Below are 12,310 nucleotides of genomic sequence, written 5' to 3'. Positions count from 1 at the left end.
TATTAAAAAATAAAAGTCTTGTCTAGTGGTAATAAAACGATTTGAACATCTGGCCACTATTATGATTAAGCCATTCTAGGGTGTACACACAAGCAGTTAATGTGAATTTTTACTGCAGAGTAAACTAATGATGTAAACTTGGACAGGAACATAACCAGCAGTTTTCATTTTAAAAGTCTTAATTTGTCAATGAACCATTTTTCTTAAGGAAATGTGTTGTTCCAGCCACCCAAAATCTACAACCTGATTGGCTCTGTTCATTTTGTTGAGGATTCGTGAGTGCAATAAAACTATGATACTCCACCATCAGCAATATACCCCAACAAAGAATGGGAAGAACAATCAGGGAATCGTGAAGTTTCTTTCTGAATACTTCAAAGAATGGAAAGCTGATCTGTCACACTGAGGGATGTTCATAACCTATGCAATACTCTTGCTACGGCTACTTCAGGCTACTCAATATTATTATTATTTGATTTTTCCTCTTTTCAAATTGATCTTTTTTAAACAACTGTTATTTTTTTCCTAGAAAACTTCTTACCTATTACTTGTTTTACAACAAAACCGAATGTAAACAGGATGAGGTGGATTTAAAATTAGCTTTACCAAGGCTACTTGAAGCCACAACAATTATTCTTTTTATGATCTGTGAAACAGAGTCGTCCAGATGAGACTTTGGTGTTTTACATGAAACTTTACAACTTGGAATTTATATTGTCACGTGTCATTTATTCACCTTCATGCATGTTCTTGAAATGTCTTCTTAAAAAGCAGCTAGTAGTTATTTGAAATTTTGTTTTTTCTCCTCTCTTATTAACTGAAAAGCCAGTTCTTGAGACCATTAAATGGAGCTAATTTGATTTTCATCAGCACAATAGCATCTTTTTTGTTAATGCCCTTGGTCGATCTCGACCCTGGCGACCTGTGATGAGCCACCTCCAAGATCCTGTCCCCCACTACTCTGCTATTCTTACATTCTATCGGTGACCTCTAAGAGTCCCTCTATCTGCTGGGCCTTTCTCTTTTCTACTTCTCGAGAAGTAGGTTTCCACTTAGGACGGAAAAATAAAATGCCAGATTGGATGGGGGACACCTGCTGAACGAAATACATGTGAAGGGATCTAGGTCCAAGTAGACACATGAACATGTGTAACGTGTGATTGGCAGCTAAAAAGGCCAATGCAATTTTAGGTTGCACATAAAAGTATAGGTCTAGATCAAGAAAGTAATAGGCCCTTATTCGCTTTGGTCGGCCCCGGAATTTGTGTCCAGTCGGTACCACAATCAAAAGGGATATGAGAAGAACTGGGGCATGTCCAAGGAGGGCAACTAAAATGGTGAATGTCTGGCAACCTGCTATGAAGAACGACTTAGGATTGGGTGTTTAGCCTGGAGAAAAGGTAAGGGTTTTGATATGATAGCCATGTTTAAATATTTTGAAGAAGATGTCATATGAGGAGGGAGCAAGCTTGTTTTCTGCTGCTGCAGAAAATGGATGCAAGCTGCAGGTAAAGAGATTCCACCTCAACATTCAGAGGAACTTCTGACAGTAAGGGCTGTTCGACAGTGGACCCACTTCCTTGGAGGTTGTGGAGTCTCCTTCCTTGAAGATCTTTCAGCAGAGGCTGATTGAATGGCCATCTGTGGGTATGCTTTGACTGAGATTTCCTGCTGGCAGGGGTTGGAATGGATGTCTTGTGTCTCTTCAACTCCTACGATTCTAATGTTCCATGATTATACTTTCCTATCCTTTCCTAGCTTTTGTTTTTTTTCCAGTGGTGTGCCTTCTCATGTGTGTCTTCGTAGACAGCCTAAGTTTGTCTGTTGGCTTCCAGAGAGATTTCTGAATACTTTTCTTTTGGAAATATTTAATTTCACAGACCTAATTCATTTGAGTAAAGGTATTTTCTTTTTGCGAAGTAAACAAAAGTTAAACAGTGTATTAGACTTTATTAAACCCTTATACCGGAGGCCAATGTACCATATTTCAAATAGTGCCTCCCCTTAAGCTGTTGATGCTTGCACTTCCCTTCTTGTAATATACCTGATAAAAGATGAGCACTACAGACAGCAAAAACCAATGCAAGGGATAACAAATACTAACTCCACTGAAATAGCAAATATATTGAATCGACAAGTTCCCCTGATATGTTTCTAGTGCTTTTTTGCAGCCTACTTCACTAAAAAAAATATGCCATGCGGTATACACTGTCAGTACAACACTAAGGAAGACTCAATAAATACACTCAAATGCTTAACCAGGCACGAAATTACAGGTTGGAGTTCCACCTGATACACTTGCTAGCTGTTACTCAATTATCTCCATCATGTTTGTAGCTCACCTGTTACTGAAACAGACGCAGCAGTAGAAAGGCCAGACGAATAAAGCCAGTTTGAAATTCTTAGGGAGTTGACAACATGTAGTTTCATAAAATATTCGCATGAATATTAAAACCATCAGAAAACATTTTTTAATGGCGACTGTAATACACCCACACCACACACACACACTGACGTGACTGGGTCCCGTTCTCTGTTTAAACTACACAGTATATGTATATGGAGCTTTTCATTCACACCCACACTCTTCTCGCTGAAGACTCTTGTACCGTATTTGTCCATTTTTAAAAAAATCTGAAGCACTGGAGTGGGATTCCAGTAGCAAAAATGCGCTTCGATTAGGGGCAATTTTGATTTCAGTCTGAAACAATTTTGTGGGATTGACACGGCAAACGCAATATTATCTCTTACTTTGACAACATTACTTCTTACTCTTTGGGGTAGAGGTAGGAGTGTAAACCAGTAGTCCTTCGTAATGTATACTGATAGAGCTACAAATAATGAAAGGAAAAAAAAAGTCTGATGGATGGATAAATTATGACCAAATGATGACTAAAAGCCCAAAACAGAAGAGCCAAAAAGGCCAAGCCATTGGTCGCATTGAGGACATGGTGTTTGACAATGCACATTCCCAAACGACCCAAAAGCCACAATGGGGACATGTCAGGGCACTTAAGGGCGGTCACACCCAGCCACAAAAAGGAGCAGGTTTTATCTGCTCTTTGCTGCGGCCTGTTCGGGACCATGGCAATGGCCACAGCTAGGACCCCCAGTCATGTTGCCACCGTCCTGCTGCAATCGAGGTGACAGCAGCTTCTGGGCATTCCTTTTGCCCTATCTGCTCAGGCCAAGGTGGCTTGCCTGAGATTGTTTTCCTCTCTGTATTTTTCAAACTCTCTATCTAAAAATCCAATGACACTTGGCTGCATCTGCATGCAGAAATATCTGGTTTGACCCCGATATACTGCCATGACTCCATGCTACAGAATTCTTGGAATTGTAGTGTATTGTGGCACCAGGGCTCCAGAGCATGAAGCCATGGCAGTTATAGCAGGGTAAACAAACAAACGTCCCTAATTGCGGCAAAAAAACCAAGATGTAAAGAACAAAAAAAACAAACCCTAAAGGGTTCAGCCAAAGAGAAAATCTATATGTGTAAAATCTAATTAATAAATTAAATAAATTATATTCCACTTACCATTACTAACGACACTACTGTGAGAACATAAGGGATTAATAAAACCTGGAGTAGAGAAGCCAGTAGAAATTTCTAAAAGGGTATACGTACCCCACTGAAAACTGAGCAAAAAATATCCAAACTAAAATCCAGCAGTAATCGAACCCTAGGTAGAGGGAAATTTCTAAAGGGTACAATAACCCACTAAGAGTTATGTAAATGCAAAAATTAAATCATAAAATGATATAACAACACTAAAGACGATGCGTTTCAACCTAGTCTTCCTCAGTGCTATAAACATTTAAAAATATTTTATATCTGCTCATAACAACACACTAATGTGTCTCTACTCTGTTCAAAAGCAAACAATCTGATACCTTTAGAAATTTACCTGACTTCCTGCTCCAGGTTGGATTACTCTGGATTTAGTTTGGATATTTTTTGCTCATTTTTCAGTTGGGTACTTATACCCTTTAGAATTCTACTGGCTTCTCTACTCCAGGGTTATTTAATCCTTATTCTTTCACAAGTGTCTTTGGTAATTGTAAGTGGATATATTTATTTATATTTTACAATATAGATTTTCTTTGGCTGAACCCTTTAGTTTTGTTTTTTGTTATAGCAGGGTCAATGGGACTACAGGCAGTCTGGTGAAGCGATTATCTGGACCATTCAAACGATTCAGGGCAGGTACGGAGTTGAGACGGCCTTGGTCGCCTTAGTTGATGATCTCCGTCTAGGCATCGACAGGGGAAAGTGTGACCTGCTGGTGCTCTTAGCCTCTCAGAGGCCTTCGATACCATCGACCATGGTATCCTTCTGGAACGCCTGAGGAGAGGTATTAGGTATCGGAGGGCACTGTTCTACAGTGGTTCCGGTCTACCTCTCAGGCAGATTCCAGATGGTGGCAACTAGGAGACAGTTGCTCTTCTAAAAGAGAGATAAAATTTGGTGTACCCCAGGGCGCAATTTTCCTCCTATGCTGTTTAACATTTACATGAAGCCGCTTGGAAAAATCATCCGGAGACATGAGGCAGGATGTTATCAGTACGCTGTAACACCCAATATATTTCTCTATGTCTCAAAACTGATGCAGTGTCTATGGATGGCATCTCTCCTCTGCATGCCTGTCTTGGGGGGGTAATGGACTGGTGGGAGAGGAAACCGACCTCAAGCTGATCCAGGTAAGACGGACGGGTAACTTGTTATAGGAAACCCAAGCCCAGTATGGAATATGTCAGCCAGTTCTGGATGGGGTCACACTTCTCCTGAACGACTCTGTCCGCAGCTTAGGGGTGCTCCTTGATCGTCGCTTACCTGACAGCTCAGGTAGATGCGACAGTCAGGAGCACTTGTTTTATCAGCTTCGGCTGATACGCCAGCTGCGCCCCTTCCTGGAGCAGGGGACCTTGAAACGTTGTACATGCGCTGGTCACCTCTCGATTGGACTTCTGTAATGCGCTGTACATGGGGCTACCCTGTGCCAGTTCAGAAACTTCAACTTGTACAAAATATGGCAGCCAGGTTAATTACAGGTACTCGTCGTACCGATCACATAACACCGGTTTTGAATTCCTTCACTGGCTGCCAATTAGTTTCCGGGCAAGGTACAAGGTGTTGGTGATTACCTTCAAGCCCTACATGGCTTGGGTCCAGAATACTTAGAGATCGCCTACTTCCATACTGTCCGTCCCGCACTCTAAGGTCCTCGGGGAAAATCTACTTCAGCCAATAAAATCTAGGCTAACTTCAGTCACCCAGAGGGCCTTTTCCATCGCAGCTCCAAAGCTATGGAATGACCTGCGAAGGAGATCCGTGACATTTCTACTCTTACAGCCTTTAAGAAGGCTCTTAAGATGGATCTCTTCCGCGGCTTTCCCTCCTAGTTCTACTCCATTTACTGTGACTTATGTCACTCTGTCCACCAATTCTTCTCTAAATTTAATGAGAAGAATTAATTAAAATTAATTAAAATAAAATCTTGCCTCAAGAAGAAGAGCCCTCCTCCCATGACATCATCATCAGACCTGGGAGGGAAGAAAAAGAGAGGCCAACTTCCTCAGGCCTAACTGTGAATGTACTCACTTCGCTTCTTTTTTTATTGTATTTTATTTATTTATTGTTTTTATTTTATTATCTTTATTTTTTACTGTTGTAACCCCCTGGATTCCTTGTGATTGAGCGGGCTATAATATAATTATTATTATTATTATTATTATTTTATTATTATTTTATTATATTATTATTATTATTTCTGCAGTGTGGATGCAGCCATAGGGCTATTCACATTACATAATGGACAGGGCTACAGTCTACTTTAACTGACTGGCAACTCCTGTCATTTTCTGGGGTTTGTAGTTTGTTGAGGTTACTAGAGGGGGTCCCCAGCTGTGAATTCTAAAAACCCTCCATGAACTGGAATCCAAGATATATAGGAAGTTGCCATGGCAAGATCAAGAGAAAGTACAGTGCCACTGTATCTGCTTTGGTCAGGCCCTGCCTGGAATATTGTGTCCGTTCTGGGCACCACAATAAAAAAAGGACATGAGAAACTGGAGCGTGTCCAAAGGAGGGTGACATAATGGTGGGGTCTGGAAACCTGCCCTATAGGAAGGACTCTAGCGAGTGGGATGTTAGCCGAGAAGAGAGAAGTTAAGAGTGATATGATAGCCCTGTTTAAATATTTGAAGGGGTGTCATACTGAGGAGGGAACAAGCTTGTTTCTGCTGCTCCAGGAACAGGACACCGAACAATGGATGCAAGCTACAGGAAAAGAGATTCCACCTCAACATTAGGAGGAACCTCCTGATACTAAGGGTGTTCGACAGTGGAACACACTCCTTCCTCGGGTGTGGTGGAGTCTCCTTCCTTGGAAGTCTTTAACACAGAGGCTGGATGGGCCATCTGTCGGGGATGCTTTGTGAGAGTTCCTGCATGGCACGGGGTTGGACTGGATGCCCCTTGTGGTCTCTTCCAATCTAAATTTATATCTTGATTCAGTGGAAAATCGTACTATAATTGTGTAGTTTTAATAATTAAATTAACTGATTTCCACAGAGCCATTCAGAGCTGCAGCGGCAAAGGCAGAAAGCAGACTGAGCCTGTACAGACTGCCAAATAAAAGCTGCTGGTCTTTGGAGATTGCTATTTAAATGATGCATGGGTCCTAAGAATCCGGAAGCTGCACCAAGCTGCACTCAGTGCTTAGGAATGGAGTGTGGCTTGGTGCGCATCCGGACTCTTAGGACCCATGCATCATTTAAATAGCATATCTCCAAAGAGACCCGAAGCAGCTTTATTTTGGCAGTCTGTAACAGGCCTGAGTAAATAAAAAAAGAAAAGCAGAAAGAAAAACACATAAGATGGATAAATATAAATTGGTGGCTATGTGTAACAAAGCAGTTTATATACACACACGAGAGCCATCACAATAAACTATCCCACTGTCGCATGATATTACTGCTGTTATATAATAAAATGAACATTTTATTCATGAACGTTTATTGTGTAAAAGTATGTCTGCAGAAAAAGAACTTCTTTATACAATTCATTATTAACGTGTCATATACAGAGTCATATTTAATATGGACTCATGATTTTACAGCATAAAACTGACCTATTGCAACATACCCTTAATTTGACATGATCTCAAGCTGAGTTCAGGCTGATAAAGAGCATGACATCTGTGTAGGAATCTAGAGTTGTGCTTCATCGGTCTGTGTGAATTGAAGGTTGCACTAAAGAAACAGGTGTCATATACTAATGTTACTCAAAGTGGTGGTCCCTGGATCAGTGCCTATACCTGGTAAATTTCCAGGAAAGAAATAAACAATTGTACCTAACAGGCACAAATATGGTGCCAATCCATGGGGGGAAAATAAAACTGCCAGTCCTTGTCATCAAATAGCCTGGGAAACACTGGGATCTATGGCTCAAGAAACCACTGTTACTTATTTTATGACTTGTGAAGCAGACCACTGTGTAATTTTAAATGATTCTGTGAAACTGCTAGAACTGTACATCTGTAAGGCACATCTGGGTTTGTTCTTTACTTGTTCCTCCCACTCTCCAGGATGAAATCCCCTGACTAAATTGATTCAGCTTTATGTATACTATTTAAAGTCTGTCTTTACATATAAACCAGAGTAAGATCTCCTACTTATATAAAAATGAATACACAGGAGAGGAAGGTGAAATACATCTCCTAGCCTGTCTTACTTTAGCATACTTGGATGATTGATTTCTGATCCTGGATATGAGCCAGTATAATCCTTTTAAAACTGATCTCACAGAAATAAAGCATCCCAATTCACCAATCTCAGATCTGCCTCAGATTTCAGAGGGAAAAAACCTTTATCAGAATGACTGTTAACATTTCCTATTATAATTCCTCCCCCCCCCCCTTGCATTCCTTAATCACAGATTAAAATACTGGATACAAATAAATGACATCTTAATACTGAACTGTGATGTATTCTCCAAATGCTGCTAAACTAGTCCCTTCTTTCAAGAACCATGGGCATGTGAAACTTTTCTGACAATAAAGATAAACTAACAGCGGCAAACCAGATTGCTGGAGGGTGAGCTAATAATCTCAGCATAGTAGCTGAGCAGAAAGTAGTTCTTTTTAAGAAACTGGCAGACTGCCCTGCTGCCTGTCTGCATCTTCTGTTTCTTTTGAGGGACACTGCATATTGATATATTTGAACTGCCTTAGGAAAGAAAAGAATCTCTGAGAGGAAAGATAGTTGAAAAATAATGATCCATTCTGGCTATATGAAGCATCGAATTTAAGCACAGGGGAACAGTCACAGACAAATTCCTGGTTAGTGTACATCAGCGAAACATTGATACTACAATGAACAACTGTAGCAATGGACAGGTTTCAGTACTATATTTCAGCACTACATGCTTTAAATCAAAAGTAAAAATGTGTAACCTGTTTTACTGGAACTTTATTTCACTTGAACTCAAATAAATGAGTTACTCCGGTTTTGAGGTCCCTCCACTGGCTGCCTATCAGCTTCCGGGCCCAGTACAAGGTGTTGGTTATCACCTTTAAAGCCCTAAATGGCTTGGGTCCAAACTATCTTAGAGACCGCCTCCTCCTGTACAATCCTCCCCGCGCTCTCCGGTCCTCTGGGAGGAACTTACTGCAGCCTCTAAAATCTAGGCTTGCGGCGACCTCCCAGAGGGCGTTCTCTGCTGTCGCCCCCAAACTCTGGAACGACCTGCCGGATGAGATCCGTCAGATAACATCATTAGACCGCTTTAAAAAAGCGGTCAAGACGGATCTCTTCCGGCAGGCCTTTCCAGATTAACCATCCCGGCCCAGGTTCCCAGGTTCCCTGATTCCCTCATTCCTCCCATGGCCCCATCTTAGAGATGGTTGAGGATCAACAGAGGGATATCAGGGTTTTTAGTTTTAATTGCTGTTTTTATCCTTGATATTGTATTTTTAATATGTTATACTATTTAATACTGTCTTAAGGGGGGAGGGATAAAGTGTTTTTAATTGTCATATTTTATATTTTACTGTTGTTAACCGCCTGGATTGGTTTGCCAGAGGGCGGTATACCAATAAATATTATTATTATTATATTATTATTATTATAAATGTAACTTCCAATTTAACCAATAATATTTTTGCTACATTTAAAATGATCCCCTTGCCAAAAAAGAAAAAGAAAAAAAGAGTATAATTACGAGCTAATATTTGTTTTCTGAAATTTTAAATATCCCAGTAATGTTTTTTATGTTAAACAACCGCCTGAGTCATTAAGTTTATTTGAAAAACCAGTCTTTTAATTTCAATAATGTTATACATTTAGGCTAGAAAACAATTATTGGTTTATTTATTAAATAAAAGTATGAATGAAGGCACTGGCTAAAAATAAAATTTGAGAGGGAAGCTCTTGTACTGCTTTCCTGGTTGATTCAAATGACTTTGTAGAACTGCAGTAAAATAGTAAATCAATATGCACTATACAAGGATATTTCAAGAAATGAATGGAAAGGGCAAAGACACATTTTTCATCACGCTGTTCATTAATTATAAAGACTGTCAGTGGCCTGTTACAGACAGCCAAAATAAAGCTGCTTCAAGTCACAGTGGAGGTATGGTGTTTCAATGATGCATGCGTCCTAAGAGTCCAGAAGCCACACCAAAGCCACGCTCCAGTCCTTAGGGCTGGAGCGTGGCTTTGGTGCGACTTCTGGACTCTTAGGACGCATGCATCATTCAAATACCATACCTCCACTGTGACTCGAAGCAGCTTTACTTTGGCTGTCTGTAACAGGCCACAGTAACTTTTGATAGTGCCACTTCTTAACTTCATTAGCAAAAACATCATTGTGCATTTGGTATGCAGTACTGGAGGAGGAAAGTAACAGAACAGAAGGGAAAGAAGAAGCTTTTATAGTGTGGAGGCAAAACAGATTAAAATAAAAAAACATATTAAAATATACATAAAACATATGTAAACTACAAAGTTATGCACTAAACTACTGAACAGGAGAAATAATTAAAACTATACCTTAATTTCGTCTATTTCATCTGGCACTATCTTGTATGCAGATACAGTTCCACCCAACCTGAAATATGGAGAAGAAAAATATTGTCAAAATTCAGTTAACACAGAGAATGGAATAAATGCTCACAGTATAAACCCATATGTATAGTTTATATCTAGGAAGTAATGCATACTTGAAACAATGCACATTGACATCTTCAGCTAAACAGCTGGAGAGCTAGGGTGCCTACCACTAATAGCTGCTCTTTCATAGGTCATCAGAACATTTGTACATTTGCAGCCAGACACTGGCCTGCTCCAAGACCATCTGGATAAAAATTAAAGGGGAGAGAAACAACAGGGATGTTTTGTGGAAGTCTGCTATAGGCCTCCAAGTCAGATAGAGGAATTGGATGGCGCCTTTCTAAGCAGATGACCACACACTCAGAAAGGAGAGATGTAGTAGTGATGACTGACTTCAACTATCTGATATTTGCTGGAAGTCAAATTCAGCGAAAACTTTAAGGTTTAGCAAATTCCTCACAATTTCATTGTCCAAAAAGTGGAAGAGGCAACAAGGGGATCAGCTATTTTAGATCTGATCCTAACCAACAGGGATGACTTGGTTAATGGGGTGCAATTGGCGGTATCCTTAGATGGGAGTGACCATGTTCTCCTGGAGTTTGTTATACAGTGGAAAGGAGAAAGCAGGCAGTGTCAGACACACATTTTAGTATTTAGGGAAGCAGATTTCAGTAAACTTATGAAAATACTTGAGGGTGATCCTGTGGTCAAGAATACTAAAAGAGAAAGGAGTTCAGGATGGATGGGAGTTTCTCAAAAGGGAGACAGTGAAGGCACAATTTCAAACAGTTCCAATGAGGAAGAAAAACAGGAAATGTCTCAAGAAACCAGGATGGATGACTACGGAACTTTCAACTGAGCTAAGTTTTAAACAGAACACGTATAAGAAATGGAAAAATGAGAGAAATTACCAGAGAGGAATTCAAACAAATAGAGAGCATGTGAAGGGGTAAAGTCAGAAAAGGTAAAGTGCAGAGTGAGTTCAGGCTTGCTAGAGAGGTTGAGAACAATAAAAAGGGATTTACTGAGTACGTCCGTAGCAAAAGGAAGAAAAAGCAAACAGTAGGGCCACTATGTGGATAACACAGCAGAATGCTAACAGGGGGCAGAAAAAAAGCAAAACTACTCAATACCTTCTTTGCCTCAGTCTTCTCAGAAAAGGAAAAGGGCCCTCAACCTGAGAAAAACGGAGCAGAGGACACAAAAGGGGAAATGCAGCACAGAATAAGTAAAGAGGTAGTACAGGAATACTTGATTAATCTAAATGATTATAAATCTCAAGGACCGGATGAACTACATCCAAGGGTATTAAAAAAACCTGCTAAATGTAATTTCAGAGCCATTGGCCAAGAACTCTTGGAGATCAGGAGAAGTCCCAACAGACTGGAAGAGGGCAAATTTTGTCCCTGGCTTCAAAAAGGGAAAAAAAGAGGATCCCAATAATTGTCGTCCAGTTAGTCTAACATCAATACCAGAAAAGATTTTAGAGCCAATCATGAAACAAAGAGTCTATGAACATTTAGAAGGGAATGCAATAATCACAAAAAATGAACATTGGTTTCTGAGAAACAAGTCATGTCAGACTAATCTGATCTCTCTCTCTCTCTCTCTCTCTCTCTCTACTTGCAGAGTCAGGTTCCCTAAAAAATTGAATTTGTAATGTGAAATTTATGTCATGTTGACATGGAATTTGCCTTTAAATTTTTGAACCTGGTCACTACACACACATACCACAAACTCAATATTAAATCCTACAGTGGACCCCTGGTATCCACTGGGGTTTTTGCCGGCCCCCCTCCCCCCCCCATGGATACCAAAATCCATAGATGCTCAAGTCCTATTTTATACAATGGCCTAGTAAAATGGTGTCCCTTATTTTTTTAAAAAAGGGCAAAATCAAGGTTTCCTTTTTTGGATTTTTTTTAGAAAAATATTTTCACACTGGGGATGGTTGAATCTGTGGATAAAGAATGTGTGGAAAGGCAGGCCAATTGTTTTTACATTGTTGTTTTCTTATATGACCACTAAGTGGGGAAAGAGTGTGAGGTTGAGCCAGTAACTAGCAAATATGCCAATTGCTTCCGAGCTCAATACAAGTGTTGGTTATTACCTATAAAGCCCTAAATGGCTTGGGCCCAGGGTACTTGAAGGACCGCCTCTCTCCATACAATCTCCCCGCACACTCAGGTCGACTGGG

At 40.2% G+C, this 12,310-nt stretch overlaps 1 protein-coding gene across 24 annotated transcripts in view; it reads right to left on the bottom strand.

Annotated features, from left to right (window-relative positions):
* Positions 1-12,310, bottom strand: part of GPHN (gephyrin) — a 671,572-nt gene that overhangs the window by 447,018 nt on the left and 212,244 nt on the right. For all 24 annotated transcript variants that reach the window (XM_042462503.1, XM_042462537.1, XM_042462555.1 and 21 more), the window contains exon 3: positions 10,054-10,111. In XM_042462503.1, coding sequence (XP_042318437.1) covers positions 10,054-10,111 — 58 coding nt within the window. The remainder of the gene's footprint in view (positions 1-10,053; positions 10,112-12,310) is intronic.

Source organism: Sceloporus undulatus, chromosome 1 (genome assembly GCF_019175285.1).
Source record: "Sceloporus undulatus isolate JIND9_A2432 ecotype Alabama chromosome 1, SceUnd_v1.1, whole genome shotgun sequence".
In the NCBI taxonomy this organism is placed as follows: Eukaryota; Metazoa; Chordata; class Lepidosauria; order Squamata; family Phrynosomatidae; genus Sceloporus; species Sceloporus undulatus.
This window is presented reverse-complemented; position numbering and strand designations above follow the sequence as displayed.